Source organism: Paramacrobiotus metropolitanus, unplaced genomic scaffold (genome assembly GCF_019649055.1).
Source record: "Paramacrobiotus metropolitanus isolate TYO unplaced genomic scaffold, Prichtersi_v1.0 Parri_scaffold0000032, whole genome shotgun sequence".
Lineage (NCBI taxonomy): Eukaryota > Metazoa > Tardigrada > Eutardigrada > Parachela > Macrobiotidae > Paramacrobiotus > Paramacrobiotus metropolitanus.
In genome coordinates this window covers 857,342-873,183 of record NW_026570252.1, presented here as the reverse complement: position 1 = coordinate 873,183, position 15,842 = coordinate 857,342, and the positions used below count along the sequence as shown (strand labels likewise).

General features: G+C 43.1%; 3 protein-coding genes across 7 annotated transcripts; 2 read left to right on the top strand and 1 right to left on the bottom strand.

The window, feature by feature from the left end:
* Positions 1-462: 462 nt before the first annotated feature.
* On the top strand, positions 463-3,279 carry LOC129588949 (uncharacterized). 3 transcript variants are annotated; one of them, XM_055483383.1, is made up of 7 exons: positions 463-485; positions 684-796; positions 878-1,024; positions 1,082-1,296; positions 1,527-1,694; positions 1,769-1,979; positions 2,862-3,279. In XM_055483383.1, exons 2-7 carry the CDS (start codon positions 751-753, stop codon positions 3,119-3,121), a joined length of 1,047 nt encoding a protein of 348 aa, XP_055339358.1. In that variant the 5' UTR covers positions 463-485; positions 684-750; the 3' UTR covers positions 3,122-3,279. The 3 variants fall into 3 exon arrangements, with proteins under 3 accessions (XP_055339358.1, XP_055339357.1, XP_055339356.1); XM_055483382.1 differs by lacking the exon at positions 463-485 and adding an exon at positions 533-630; XM_055483381.1 differs by lacking the exon at positions 463-485 and having other exon boundaries at positions 543-796.
* A 1,976-nt stretch (positions 3,280-5,255) lies between these two features.
* Positions 5,256-7,885, top strand: LOC129588883 (uncharacterized). Its single transcript, XM_055483298.1, has 6 exons — positions 5,256-5,530; positions 5,654-5,818; positions 5,882-6,096; positions 6,371-6,538; positions 6,602-6,812; positions 7,259-7,885. The coding sequence occupies exons 1-6, from the start codon at positions 5,503-5,505 to the stop codon at positions 7,513-7,515; spliced, it is 1,044 nt and encodes a 347-aa protein (XP_055339273.1). The 5' UTR covers positions 5,256-5,502; the 3' UTR covers positions 7,516-7,885.
* Positions 7,835-11,219, bottom strand: LOC129588881 (uncharacterized). Of its 3 annotated transcripts, none has more exons than XM_055483295.1 (6): positions 10,363-11,219; positions 9,844-9,957; positions 9,464-9,721; positions 8,983-9,385; positions 8,320-8,925; positions 7,835-8,236 (listed from the first exon to the last, which is right to left on the bottom strand). In XM_055483295.1, exons 1-6 carry the CDS (start codon positions 11,071-11,073, stop codon positions 8,118-8,120), a joined length of 2,211 nt encoding a protein of 736 aa, XP_055339270.1. In that variant the 5' UTR covers positions 11,074-11,219; the 3' UTR covers positions 7,835-8,117. The 3 variants fall into 3 exon arrangements, with proteins under 3 accessions (XP_055339270.1, XP_055339272.1, XP_055339271.1); XM_055483297.1 differs by having other exon boundaries at positions 8,320-8,773; positions 9,188-9,385; XM_055483296.1 differs by having other exon boundaries at positions 9,844-9,894.
* Between the last annotated feature and the right edge of the window lie 4,623 nt (positions 11,220-15,842).

Below are 15,842 nucleotides of genomic sequence, written 5' to 3'. Positions count from 1 at the left end.
GTACATATTTTATCTCGTTTTAAAGTGCCGTATACTGCGCAAAAGCATCCAGAAATTTTTTTCCGTCTCATAGCGTGTCCAGCACACACGGTTATCTTCAGTAAAATGTGCGAAAACCAAGTGTACTCTGTATACCTATATGGTCGAATTCAGTGCCGGCGATTTAAGCGCATTTATGAAAAGGAAGCAAATCAATCACGATAAATCCGTGTGTAGTTTAGAATGAGAAAATAAAAGCGAGTCGAACAGTCAATCCGCGGTTCACAAGCCAGATAATAAAATTCAAAACCAGCGTGCAACAAGGGACACATTCAGATTTACAGATCGGCTGAGCTCGGCAGACAGCTGTATAGCATTCCGGTACTTACGTAACCGGCACCGGTAAGGTCTATGTACGGCAATTGTATGTATGAGTATCGACCGGTTTCCGTCAAGTCGAACATCCAGCGTGCTGGGAGCCGTAGCTGTCAACGCGTGAATGAACGGTAAGATGCCTCCAGCGTTTTGTGCTGCAGTAGCTCACTGGTACAGTACAGTATCACTACATCAACATAGCTGTAAGCAGTGTATGCAGTTTCCGCGGAGATGTTGATTTATTGACGCTTTTAGCACTGGTTTACTGTATGTGAGGTATGAATAAGGAATGTTATTACTCCAAAGTCATTTTCTTGGTAAATTTTTAGACCTGGTTAGTGAATAGCCAGACATGCAGTACTGCTCAGTACACGACTTGAATGTGATACTATCGTGATGGAGGATTTGGAAGGAGACGAGGAAAGCAAGCGACCGCAGCGCGGTACGATTACGAGTATTCTAGTCGCACGATATTCGATAGAAAACAGTGCGTGGTAGGTTTTAACACAAACTGCACGAACAGGCGCTTCTCTGTCCGAACCCATTGCTGACGAATCGCAACGGGACCCAACACAAGTGGATGTTCTGCTGCGTGGACATTTCAACGAAGATTTTCAGCCGACGCAGACGACATTTCCCATTGGCTTTCGCAAGGTTATTACTCCGTGCGGTCAGTGTCAATACAGCGCTTTTTCTCACCTTAAGGCTGACAAAACTTCGTTGATAGAGCTGAATGGCTTCGTGGGTGCCGCTGCCAGCTTTCGCCAGCTTTTGCCGTCCAGCTCGTACTGCAGTATGTACGCAGATGTCAGCAATTCCCGCGATGTGATGCTGCAGAAAGCCGGCGGCGCGGTGTGTGCGGCGTACGAGATCGCATATGGAGACCAGATTGCCGTGTTCTCTGCGTTTATGACAGCCGCCCTCGAAGCTCAACAGAAACCGGTACGATGGTAGTGGCTCGCTCTCAAGCTGTGCCCTGACTCTGATAACTCTGACTCTGGATCTGACCACTCGAAAACGGATCAAAATAAGAAAACCCAAGAAGAGCTATGAAAACGTAAAAAATAGGAACGCCTATAAAGACCTAAGAATCCAGTTTTTTTTTCTTTCAGGTTCTTGCAGTTTCTTAATTTGTTTTATCGTGGTTAACTGATATTGGTCGGCCATTGCAGTATCAACCGCAGACGTCCATGCATCGCTTCCTGGCGGGTATGCACGAGAAACGTCAGGATGACAGAACCCGTCTTGCGCAATTCGTTGCCATGTTGCCGGGCTTTGCGGACGTCAGCCCGGCGGATCGTGAAGTTTTACTGGCAGAAAAAGCGTTTATCAGTACTTTGGTACAGGGTTTCTTTCATCAGTGACCTGCATCTACAGTACATACCTCACCGTTGCTGTTGCTGCTTTTTTTCAGCTGCATCATATGAAGTACGCTTACAAAGGCGAATATTATTGCACATTACCGGGTCCTGAGCAGATTCACGCCAGCGACTACTGGATGGAGATACTGGGCGTGGATACGGAATTCTGCCGGTTCTGCTTCAAATTCAGCGCTGTATTCAACGGGATCGGGCTGTCGCTGACGGAAACCTACCTGCTCATGGCTGCAGCGTTTTTCGATCCACGTATGTACTTATTAGCACAGCCGGTGTAGTAACTACTAGTGGTATTTGTTGCCCGGTGAGTGACCGCCACCGAGCAAATGTATCGGGTCACCGGCATGGTACCGAATTCTTGTACTGTTGTACATACGCGAAAACTTTCACTTGCGCGCACTTCTTTGTTTTGTTTTATGACATTCTGTGGCCAGGTGTCACTTTTCGAAATTTATTTTAAGATCTGGAAAAGTGGTGCAACTTTGGTTCGGTGTAAAAACAGTCTTCATAGTTACATACATTTATGTGTAAAATGTAAAGAAAGATCGGTCGGTAATAAGACTTTACATACTCCTGAATGCATTTAACGTTTTGGAATTTTTCGACAGCTAAAACTCCCGAACCGGGTGTTGCACGTACAAACGGTTTTCAGTTTTCATGCTTATGATGATATACAAGCTTGTCCGGTAATTTCTGACGAATCAATACAGCGAATTACACAAATTTGCGTGTTACGCCAAGCTTCACACTACGGCGCGCCACGCCACATTGTTTAAACACGTAACTTGCATTTGGCTGGCTGGTGGCTTGGTACACGCCATTATGCGATATAATTTTGTGAGAATAATAGTAACTGCCTGTCGGAAGGTGGCTAAAAAACGGTCGGTGCAGTAAGCGACAATCTGCCTGCGGAGCGCATTTAGGAAATTTGATAAACGTAGTGAAGTGGCCATCGTTATAAGCGCAAATTTCGCGCTAGCTGTACCTTTACGTAGGAAATTACCGGACAAGCTTGTACATACCATCATCACGGTATCATCAGGTTACAGAATGTTATAAAACAAAAATTCACATAATTAAGAAATGAAGTGCACAAGAACGCATCAAGGCATTTTTGCCCGGCTGTTTTAGGCACAACAACTGCGTCAGACAAAGCGTTACTTATGCATCTGCACATGTTTTATATGGATGCCCTAACGCATATGATCGGCTATCGTCGCCGCCAGAACCCGACGGAGCGCACCGCTGTCTTCAACAAGCTGACCAAAGCGGCAGCGATGTTCCCCGCGGTGCACCAAATGTCGCTTGATTGGTACGTCGATACAGAGCGAACACTGCCTCCGCTTCCGGCACCGTCCAAGACGTTGGTTCAAGACTGCTTGAAACACTAATTTTTGCTGCACCACTAAATTCGACACCAATGGCTTCGTTTTGTTTGTATGGTATTTCTGCCGTTATTTTTATTACGCACATCACTTTCGTTATAAACCCTCTGATACTTTCGCCTTAGCGGCTATCCAAAACACTCTCTCTGTATTATTATTTTTTATATCACGCTGGCTGTAAATGACTGATATGTCAGATATTTGAGTATTCTACAAATTGCACCGGCCAGAAAACCGCTCTCGCGCACAAGAGATTTGGTATGACAAATTAAAAATGGATAACAGCCTAAGCACTTTGGTTTGCAACAAAACCCAACCGTGGTTACTGTCCTGCTTCTCTGGAAACATCACTGCAAAAGGCAGTTAACCAGTACTATGAATCTAAACCAAGTACCCCTTATCCACCTTGTCTAAACTAAAACTAACTTCGGCCCTCTTTTTACAATTAAAAAATGAATTCTAAGCATTTTAATGGCATTCGTTTGATGACAGCGGTCGATAGTTATAGCCGCCAAATGCTCGTTGCAATGCCGTCCGAATCCCGGAGGTAATTCGGGACCGAAACAAGCTTAGCACGCAGTGCTATACTTTCTTCTATAGCACTCAGAATCTTCTGAAATCAGAATATCAATATGACAAAAAATGCTTGCTTCATTTGTTCATCGCTTTAAAATAGAAAATAAAAGTTTTGTTTTGATTGCATTTTTGTCGCTGGTCGCGGACACTGGTCTTCATGCTGTCTCACGTGTGCGCAAAATCTTCATGGAGAGTTGTTTTTCTCAACAACAGAACAATAAGGAAGAAAACTGTTCTAGCGGATTCGGGATATGGGGAGTCAACCAGTTTACAAATGATTCTCTGCTAAAAGTGTAGCATCCTGGGTGGTGCACCGTCTGTAGTTTTCGCGAATTTTCACAAACAATATATTCAACTAAAGAATAATTGAATTACCGAGCCACCAATTATTTAATGAAAGAAATTTCCGGTTACTGTCAGTCTTTCTTTACAAATCGTCAGGCCGCAAACCGCGATTAATTTTGATACACTTGGACTAAAGTTAAACAGAATTGTCTGTTGAGAATTTTACGGAGACGACAGCCTAATGGCGCACTATTAGGCTGCCGTATGACGCACTATTGCCCAGTTATCCCAGGTAGTGGTCATCTGTTAGTGAATTAATAGGGTCGAAATTCGAATAGTCTCAAACCGGTTATCGAACGATTTAGAGCCAAATTTGGTTAGGAATGCAACGAAGTTTGCAACCTAATGGTAATAGTTTTATTTTTTTCGAAAACGTTTTGGTTTGAAGCGTTAAAAGACTACTCGTTATTTTTACATTTTGGCAATGAGCACTTCTGGAAACATTTTTTTTTATTTGGCAAATCTTTCTTAATTTCTTTCGAAATTAGTTTAATTTTGCTTAAAACTCAATTTCTTGCAAATTTATTCTAATCATTATTAATATTGAAACTGAATTTTCTATATTAGAAAGTTAATTATATTTATAAATTATTTCTTTTATTTCTTCAAGGTTGATTTGATTTTAAAAAGAATTCTATCAACATTTACTTTTTAATTCAGAATTCTTGGAAGTTTGATTTCAGGTCTATGCAATCATTGCAGTACAATGGAAAACTAAAAATTAAATGTCTTCTTTTAACGCAAAATGTACAAACTAGCGCTTCTCTGTTCGAGCCCAGTGCCGGCAATTGATAGGCAATTATGGTTAGAATACGTAATTAAATCGCGACACATCTTCAGATTAAACACAGTGGAGATCGATCGACCGGTCAGTGCACGGTTCAAATATCTGATGATACGAACATATTGATTTTGTCTAATCAACAGAGTGTACAACACGAACACGTTCAGATTAAATTAAATTATAAAACAGGCTACAGCCAGAACGCGGCAGACAGCATCAATCAGTCTGATGCTTACTGCTTTCATAACCGGCACCGGTAAGATCGCAGAATCATATAAGCGAGTATCGACCGGTTTTCGAAAAGCCGAACATCCAGCGTGCACGCAGCCGTAGCTGTCGATGCATGTGTACAGTGTAAGATACCTCAAGCGTTTTGTGCGGTAGCTGTTCAGGAAACACTGCTGACTGAAGTGGATATAAGGAGTGTATGCAGTTTCTGTGGAAATGCTGATTTATACACGCTGATTTTTGCAGTGAATACGTTTGCAGTGTTTCTTCAAGTTTTCTCATGTTCTGGAGTGTCTCTTTACAGTTTCTACCTTTTTCCGACTGTTCACTGAATAAACAGACACGCAGTGCTACACAGCACAGATAAATCCGAAAAACAGTGGATACCAGATTACAAAATATTGGTTAAGATGAGTTCATTCCGGTTGAGCATTAATGCGATCGTACTATCGTGATGGAAGATTTGGAAAGACACGATGAAAGTAAGTCAGGAATTCTTCTGTGGGCAGAAGTACGGTTCCAATTTACAAGTATACAGCTTCATGTTGTTTGATTTCGTGGTCTGCACAATGTTTAGACGATAAAACGTCGATGCTTCGTTGCAGCGCAAACTGCACGAACAGACGCTTCTCTGTACGAACCCAGTGCTGACAAATCGCAACTGGACCAAACAGACATGGATGCTCTGTTGCGTGGACATTTCAGCGAGGATTTTCAGCCGACACAGACGACTTTCCCGTCCGGCTTTCGCAAAGTGGTCCCTCCATGCGGTCAGTGCCCCTGCTGTGTTATTCATGCTACCTGCCTTAGTTAACAGTAAATAATTTTGACAGAGCTTCATGGCTTCATGGGTGCCTCAGCGACATTTCGTCAATTTTTGCCGTCCCTTTCGTACTGCAGTATGTACGCAGATCTGAGCAATTCCCGCGACGTGATGCTGCAGAAAGCCGGTGGCGCAGTGTGCGCGGCATACGAAATCGCCTACGGCGATCAAATTGCTGTGTTCTCCGCCTTCATGGCATCCGCCCTCGAAGCCCACCAGAAACCGGTACGATCTTAGCGGGTCGCGCTAAACTCTGACTTTAATATCGCAAACTCTGGTTCTGACCGCTTAAAAAATGATCAAAATTTAAAAATGAAAGAAGCCCTAAGAAATGGTAAACGAGCATAGAAATACCCAAACTGACCTAGGAACCTAGTTGTTCAGGACATACTTGCGGATTCTTGCTCTTTTTACGACTTTTTGCGTTTTTTTTTACGTTTTCTTAGGTTTCGAAAATGACCTTGGGCTTCCTAAGTTTTCTTAAGTTAGTGCTTTGCAGTATCAGCCACAGACGTCACTGCAGCGTTACCTGGTGGGAATGCACGAAAAACGCCATAAGGACAAAGCCCGTCTGGCGCAGTTTGTTGCCATGCTTCCTGGATTTGATAGTGTCAGTCAGACGGATCGCGATATTTTAATAGCGGAAAAAGGGTTCATCAGTACTTTGGTACGAATTATCAGTAATCTTATCAGAGACCTGCCTCTGCCTAACCGTGGCTGATATTCGTAGCTGCACCATATGAGGTACGTCTACAAGGGGGAATATTATTGCACATTACCGGGTCCCGAGCAAATTCACGCCGGCAACTACTGGATGGACCTTATGGGTGTGGATCCGGAATTCCGCCGGTTCTGTCTTAGGTTTAGCGCTGTATTCAACGGAATCGGGCTGACGCTGACGGAGACCTATCTCCTCTTGGCCGCTGTGTTTTTCGATCCACGTATGTGCATACTTCGACGTTTATCACATTCCGGACATTTTCATAATACGGATTCGCGTACCGGGCATTGGAAACACGGTATTCCCTGCGTTGTTCCACATTAGGAAACTTTAAATTCTACTAACATTTCTGACAGTAGTAGAATTCTGACTGAATTTTAAATTCTATATCTTTAATTTTTCTAAATTTTTATTATTCTTGTGCACAAGCTTGCAGAAAAACGCTAATTACTGTCTTATATAATCAGTTTTTTTGAAATTTTTTTGTCATGTGGAACAGCGCGAAGAATCCCGTGTCTCTGGTGTCCGGTACGAAAATGCGTATTATGAAAATGTCCGGATTGCAAAAAGCGACAAGGTAGTTAGTTACCAGCGCAGATGTATCAGGAGCACTGGCATTTTCAACGTGTTTAATACGAGCACACAACAATCACGGGCATTTTTTAGGCACCACCAGTGCTGCGGACAAAGAAATACTTGCGCATCTGCACGTGTTTTATATGGATGCCCTAACGTACATGATCGGATTTGTTCGCCGCGAGAACCCGGCGGAGCGCGCCGTTGTGTACCATCGGCTGGCCGAAGCAGCAAAGATGTTCCCCGCGGTGCACCAAATGTCTCTTGATTGGTACGTTACAGAGCGGACCTTGCCTCCTTTACCCGCACCGTCGAGAACGCTGCTTCAAGACTGCCTGAAACGCTGAAATCTCTTACACCGTCTACGTACGAATTGGGGCGAGTGCCGCCGTTTTGACTGTTTTTTTAATGCAATCGTTGTTTTGGTAGGCATCCAAGCTCAAAGCACCCGTTTTTCGGTTTTTCATCATTCCTAGTCAAATGATGTATGTACATGGAGCTGAAAGTCATAGCTTCAAAAATTTAAAAATTGTTCTGTAGTCTTGAAAACAAGGTCGTGGAGTGGTTTTGGCTCGGATTCGTCTTTTAATTTAACTGAGCTGGACCTCTTGCCCATTTTGACTCAAAATATTTTTTATGCGCACCAGCTTGTGCTATAATGGCGATCGTTACGGACGCCAGAATCCCGGTTCGGCTCGTAAATACAGTAAAGCACATTCGGCATTGTCTCGGGTTGGACGTCATTACAAATCTACAGCACTAGCATGCAAAGTACACTACACTGGAAAAGCATAGTCACAGAAAAATACAGCAAGATAAATACAAATATATATATATATATATACACATATGGTACTTTTTCCGGACCTTAAAACTACTCTAAGTAAAAGTATCTCAACAAAGAAACAGACAGTTTCTCGGCATGAGTACCGGGTACATGAACGTCGTATTAAATTTTTCCAAAATTCATGGAGCAAAAATCGAAATCGCTAAAATCATTCCAGTTGTCGCCGTGTTCTCTTCCTTTGGCTCTCGGCAAGTCAAACTTATTACGCCAAGTAAGAAGCTCTGGAATGCAATAAGGTTTGTTAAAAACATCTCAAATTAATGCATATGGTCTCAAAGTGGATTTGCAGCATTTAACAGTTTACCTTCGCAAAGAAATCGCTTTACTTCCTCTGCAGAACTTCTTGCATATTCCTCTATGTGCAAACAGCCCTGAATGCATTCTGCGAGAGCTGCCGGCGTAGAATCGTCCACATACGGAACAAACAACTCGTCCACAATCAACTGTATAAAACGAAGCTTTGGAAGTTCTGTTCCGGCTTCGATTTTCTGGGAGCCTTTGATCAGCCATTTCTTATCAATTCCCGTGTGACAATTTACCAGGTCCAGGACGATACAACCAAAACTCCACATGTCGGATTTCCTTCCCGGCATATCGTCGTCTTCAGATTGGCCAATCATCTTCTTAAGCATTTCTGGAGCCATATAATGCATTGTGCCACGCATCTCTTCCATGTCTTCTGGACATGTCATCATTCTCCGCATAACCACACTATCATCCAGATCACCAATAACTAGCCGGTATAGCTGGCCACCATTCTGTAAGAGAATGTTCTCCGGTTTTAAATCACCATGTATAATGTGGTTGTCATGCAAATAGCGCAGTCCTTCGGCAATCTGACCCGCAAAGCATACAGTCACACCGTAACTGAGCTTGATTTTTGCTCGCAAAATCGCTGATAAGTCACCATCTGCAAATGGGTGTCCCGTTAACGTAACGTACTAGTTAACTGCCAAAACGAATTTACCGTAATAATCCATTATGATCTCAATATTTCCCTCGCTGGTAGCGGTGACCTTATGGTATTTCGCCACATAGGGATTTTGCAGTTCTAATACAGTACTAAACTGTCGGCAATAGTCTTTCCACTTTGCACGAACAGTTTCTTTATGCAGCTCCATAGCTGATACAACCTTAACGGCAATATCGCGTGTATTTCCGCTATCATTTACCGTGGCTTTATAAACTATGCCAAAGCTTCCACCTCCAAGATACTTTTTCCCCGAATAACTGAATTGACCGGGGCGGCCAAATAAGACGAGTTCCTGAACACCGCTGGTCTCACTGTTCTCGCTCACAGCCAACATGGTGTCGGATACTGGTATCGGTTGTGATTCGTGAAACTGGGCTTGCCAACTTTGCGCACGTATCTAAATAATTTTTCAATTGGTCAGTGGAAAGGCCCTAAATAAAAACATAATTATTAATGCTTGTTTAGGTTGACCTACCAGAAGGTTATCGTGCAAGCGTACATCCGCATGCATGCAGACGGCCTCGTACACTTCGAATGTTCCCTTTCCAAGCTTCAACAGCATATTAAATCCCATTTTCAAATGAGTTTCGTTGCCCAATAAGCCATGTAATCTACTGTCCACCAGAGCGTGGCGTAATTTAAAGCGAACTTGATCATCTTTCTCAACAAAACTGCGAAGGACTTCATCACCAAAAGCACTTATATTCCAATCTCCAATGCCTTGAAAATCGTTCTGAAAAATAACAAAAAGATATTGGCAACGTTTCTGCTTGTCAAAGTAAATTCTGTGTGCTGGATGTACGTACACTGATTTGCGCATTTTTTAAAAAATTGTTAAAAATTTGGCAATTTTACCTGATTTAGGTACGTCCATTTGATATCGAACAAAACCATGCCCAATAGGGACTGTAACGAGGACAGAAGAATAATAAAATGCGTTCCTGAAAACTGCGAGATATCCTTGCGTATCTACAAGCAGATACAAAAGGATTACAAGTGCAGCTGAATGCAGTTCTCATACATTACTCAAGCTAAGATTTAGCCCGGAATGGTTGGATTTGATGAGTCACAAACTGCCATTTCACAGCCAAAACGACGGAGTTGAAATTAGTATCCAGCTGTCGTACAGTCCATTCCACCACAGCTGCATAATATACTGGGTATGAGAGCGCGCGACCAGTTGGTCCTAAATCGTAACTAGTAACGTCTGCATTCGTTCCATGCACATTGCAAAGCAGAATAGAGAAAAGGTTTTGTAATGTGCCAAAGCCGGCACATGTGGCGGAGTGGACCGTGCGACAATCAGATATTTCAACTACATTTTACTACGGAAATCGCCGGAAATTCTTAAAAAATAACCGTTTCGTCTCTAACCTCTCTCAAGTGATCATCAATCATAAATTTGATTCTTTCCTCCAACGTCTTGCCGATGCCGTCTGATTTGAGAACTCGCCGAGCTTCTTGGTGCAAATTGTCCAAAAAATTGCCATCGATCCCCACGGATTTGTGAGCTCGTATTTGGTTCTGAACACAGGAATAATGGCCTCCTTCAGAGTATGGTTCGGTTAGATGGATGTAGCCTGGGCAATGGGCGGCTCTAATATTTTGCCAATGGCTACAATTAACCGCCATAATTTTTCTTAAGGCCTTATTGACGTCTTTCCAGGCTCCATCGAGGTCTCCCAGCAGTCCAGCAGCATCCACATCAACCGGAACCAGATCTTTTAAGCCCGGTGACATTTGAAGAGGTGGATTTTGTGGCGAATCGGCATCTCTCCTCATCCTGGCGATGACGTCCAATTTTCGAGAAGGATTTCTATGGGCTCGAAGCAGTTCCCTCCATATTTTAACCTTCCCTCTCCACTCAGCAACACTATTTTGTTGTAAGGAGTTATTGTTTTCCCATGCTCGAATAATGGCACCATATTCATGGTATAACATTTCCAAACATTTTATGCGGGCTTCCCGTCCACGATTTTCGTCTTCCCACGCACGATATAGGTCAGGATCAGAAAGATTTTCGCACTCTGCATATTTGTTTAAAATTGAGTCAGATTGGTCTTGAGGCACTTCGGAAATATTCATGGTAAATAAACACTTTCAGGACAAGTTATGTATTTTAAAGGCAACCCTAAGAAAAGTATGTCAGTGCGCTAAAGCAGATCTACGGTAATTTTAACAAATCTAAAAACTTCGTTAAACTGTGGTGAGATATTTGATGCTGGGTACAGTTCTTCCATTTATTTTGACCATTTGTTTGCGTGCAGTGCCAAGCAGTTATTTACCAATGAGCAATGAAAAGCAAGATAAGATTAGCAGTACTTCAAGCGCGACAGCAAAATTTTCCCTTACCGCTACACAGAACATTAATTTCTTCTCCCTTTTAAGGCGAACCAAAGTCTGATAGACGACTGCCGGTAAAATTTACCACCACGATAAAGCTTGTACTTTTTTGTCAATTCTAAGATTTTTTGTGTCGATTTAATATTTTGGTCTTTCTGTTGCCTTGAATAGGTTCTGTATGTACCGTACTTTCTGAATTTCATAGAGTAGGGTACAGATTAATACACACCACTAACACTGACGGCGTCTGCGTGCAGCGAGAATCCACGTTTACATAATTATTGGCTAAGCTCAATGTTGTGCTTGAGACAACATTATGTTATCGGCATGTGTAATGAAGGATTTTGTTCCATGTTTGGTAAGCGCGCGGTTTCCAGTAAATCGACCGCTTTGTGGCAAACTTGTATAAGGCTGTCAGAACACGACTTTGCTTCGAAAACAGTCATGGAAATGATACAAAAATTAATTCAATACACTACAGAGGCACTACTATGTACTACTGTTAACGGTAAAAATATTGCTGCATAATTATATGATCCTCGAAGCGTCATAAATTCATAATTAGGCCAGCAAAAGTTATTAATAACTATACCTTAATTGTTACCATCAAACAATAAGGAGCATTGCACTGATTCATCATTGTATGCTTAATTTCTATTGTAAGGCACGCCTTATTGTTAATTTACGCTCTGGTTATTATGACGTTGTTCTACGCTTATTAGAATTGCTAAAATCTGCTAATGCAACCTGCTGCCCCAAATGTTCTAGTATAAAAGCAGCGCTCGGTCGCTGCCAAAAATGCGCGCTCTTCTCACTTGGATTTTCACTTGAATAAAACCATTCCCCATCAGTTGATGTTTGCTACGAGTAGTTTAGTTTAGTTTATTGTTTGCCATCTCCGTTAGAGAAATACCACTTGTAACACTACACTGTAAGTCACAGAATACTAGTATCTGTACATTCATGATACTGAAAAACGGTATGTATTACAAGTTTAGCAGAGAATGGCTTAACATAATAATTATGTGTAAGCAGCCAAAACATATGTGATTGTTGGACTGGCTCAATCCAAATGTCGAGTGTGACCGGCGAAAATGTCCCCCGGACATTTTTGCCGCGTTCCCCCTGCCACCATCGCCAAAAAGGTAACCCTTTGGCCAGAAAAGTGACACGGGGGACCTAGAACGAAAAGCTGATTTGCAGGTCAATCGGTGACCTTTGAAAAACTGCCACTAGCGTTACCACAGCGTTACCAGTGAAAACCAACTGCGAAAGTTGTATAATGTAGGGACCGATTGCGGCAATAAAATTTGTCGTGTCCGGCATGGGGGATATTATTGCCGGAACGAATTTAGCGGTGTCGGGCATGGGGGACATTATTGCCGGAGTGAACTGCTAGGTGTCGGGCATGGGGGACATTATTGCCGGAACGAATTTAGCGGTGTCCGGCATGGGGGACATTATTGCCGGTCACAGTCGAGTGTGAGAATCGTATACTAACACGGGAAAATATGTGTGGTGGGTTTTAGAAGTACTGATTGCACTTGCTTGCAACCGTTCAAAGTAATGGTCAGATCGAAGTACTGCAAAACAAATGGTCACAAATCGCAAGACGAATATACTGTACTTGCAAGCTCCAAGAGTAACTGACCGTGGTATCACGCCGAAAAACGATGCTTCAGCCTGACATTTGTGTGTGTGATTTTCGCTCCAACCAAACACAAATTCTTGTTGATCTGTACACACATGTAGTTTCGGTACGACTGCCGCTTGAGCGACGTCATGCGACTGCCGCTTGAGCGTCGCGTAAAGTTCACACACAGACAAATTGACCTCTCCCGGTAACAGGCAAAATAGCCAAACACCAAGTTGCAGATAAGAAGCTGAAAACAGTTGGTATCTTATACGGACTCCCGATGGAAATGGAAGCACTTTAGCTGCGGTTTACCGACGAGGTATTCCAAGAAACGATGCGGTTGGCCCGAAATATTGACGGTAGTTATTTGCAAGGTATGGTTTGTTTGCGCGAGAAACGATTGTGATAACCGCTGATGGTTTAAAAAAAATCGTTGTGACTAGGATAACCAGGACGGAGCGTGTATGGCAAGCCAAAGCGGTAAGTGAAACCACCCGGTCGCAAAAGCTGAATTCGGAAGAAGGCATTTCCTAACTGGTGGGCGGCTGCCTGTCAGGCCGCAGAAGAGAGCGCATACAGATTCAATGTCTGGACGGTGTATTTACTAAATTTAACTGGATTCGCGGCATCGTAACAGCCGCTTGCAAGGACACATTTTGTGACCACCGATTTGTCGGTGCGTAATAAAATCAGTAGAAAGAGTGTAGGTTGTACCCCTTACACTGTAGTTTCAATCTTCTAGCGCTGGGAGTTTTTCATGTTGATGTGGACAATGTTGTGGCGCACGGTTGATGCTTTTTCCTCATACTATGAATATGCTTTCCACTGCGTTGTTATTCCTGGAAGCATCGCTGTACCGAACTGCAACATCAGTCAACAAACCGATGCTGTATATCATGTTCATGAATCATGCCGCCTTTTCCCGGCAGACAGCGGTGACAATAACGATGCCACGCTCTTGACAATCGATCGTTGTACTCAAGAAGAATAATACCGGTGCAGGGAAATGCATTAGTATAGAATTCTGTTTGGCGGTGCAGCATTATGTCAATATCTGTATAACCACACTGTAAACAGAAACCTGGCAATAAAACAAGTCTGCTCGAATAGATCTCATACACCAGGAATCGCCGCTTGACTTCTACATACGGGATTTCCATCCCACCTAAATTATGGTTAATCATTTTCGCTACGACTGACTTTCTTCTCTTTCGACTGACCTTTTCGACCTTACGACTGACCAAGCTATCCCAGTCGAAATGCGTGTGTGTCTGTGTGTGCTTGCACTGTTGGGTGCTTTGTTGCCTGCATTCTGTACTATGCAACAACCTAATCAACTGCACCACTGCAACCCAAACGCTACAGTTACAACAGCAGACAAGGAATTGTTGTGCCTGGAAGACCAGTTTCAGCGAGCAGCCACTGGCGCGGAGAAAAGGAAGGCCGTGATGCACTGCTTCCCGTTTCTAAGGTATTTACACCGTTACCCGTATGTACTGTCTTTCATGAGCCGTCCTAATCGCTATTGCAAAAATATGAAGTAACGCCGCGTCAGTGATTGTGCTGGTCCGTTTGCGTTGCATTTCTGTGTGCATCTTGAAATTATCACATGTGTTTTTCAATCTAAAACAAATGCTTTCCAGATTTTTTATTTTTTTAATAATATTCTTGTAATGCTATGTAATGCAAGCTGAAAGGAAAGTCAAATTTTATGAGAGGTCTTTTGCAGAAAAAATTTTAAAGGAAAAAAACGAAAATTTTCCATAGTTTTAAACAAGAAAATGGCAACTGTCTCCAATCCCGAAAATCCCTATCCATAAAAATTTTAGCTTCAGGGTACTTGCGGCACATAAAATTATGATGAAAGTAATTTCTACCGGAATGGCGTTCCGGTAGAAATTTGAAGAGAACTGCGTATGCGTCTTCCAAGCAGTAAAAATACTGCGATTGCGTTGCTTAAAATTGATGTCAGTAACATGGGAGTATCGAATTGCATCGATGAGAATTGTCTTTTCTTGTTAATCTCCAGTATATCAAATGAATCCCTGTTTTGTTACACCGCCTTCATTTGTCCCTGTTTAGGCAGGAATTTGCCACGTATAAGAAGCTTATGGAACAGCTGGGAGAAGCTGTTCTTCAACCTCAGCAGCCGCTAAAGCGCACCAAAGGGTTTGTCGGTAGAGCGGAGACACAAGATTCTCCATACTCCAGCCGGAATGCGGACCAGTCAGTGCTGAACAAAACCGAAAAAGATGCGGTCGCTAGTCAAGAACCTTTTTTGACGAGATTGTCATACTGGCTACATGCTGGTCGATTGATCTTTAGTTGGGGTTTCGTCGCGTTCGCCATAGGGCTTATCGTGTATGGATTGCTTTCGTGCTGCATGAGCTCTATCCTAGCTGGTTGGATGGGCTTTCTGGCAGCATGCATCTTCCTCGGCGGCCTGGGTCGATGGGTAAGGGAAGCGGGCGGCTTATGGATTCTTGCAGAGGATTCACGGAGGCTTACACAGTTGTACCTCCGCGTTTGATCACCCCTGAACGAAGACATCCAGTTAGACCGCACAAAACAGCCAAGATTGCTTCGCACCGGTGCGATGCAGCACATTGGCAGTAGCCTCTGATCCCGGAAAGCATACCGTGACCGGGAGGCTCCACTGGACTGCATTCCGTGTAACCTTTGCATTCACAGAATTATTTTGGGGGCTGTGACTTGTCGCGTATCGGCTATCCGTATTTGCTTAACACTAGATTTCATTGTCTGTATTCGCCGAAATATTCTATATGCGCCGAAAAACAGCCGAAATTCACTAGTCTTCGACTGACCAGTGACCAGTTCGCTGGAAAAAGATTGAAATCACTGACCCATGTGCGCC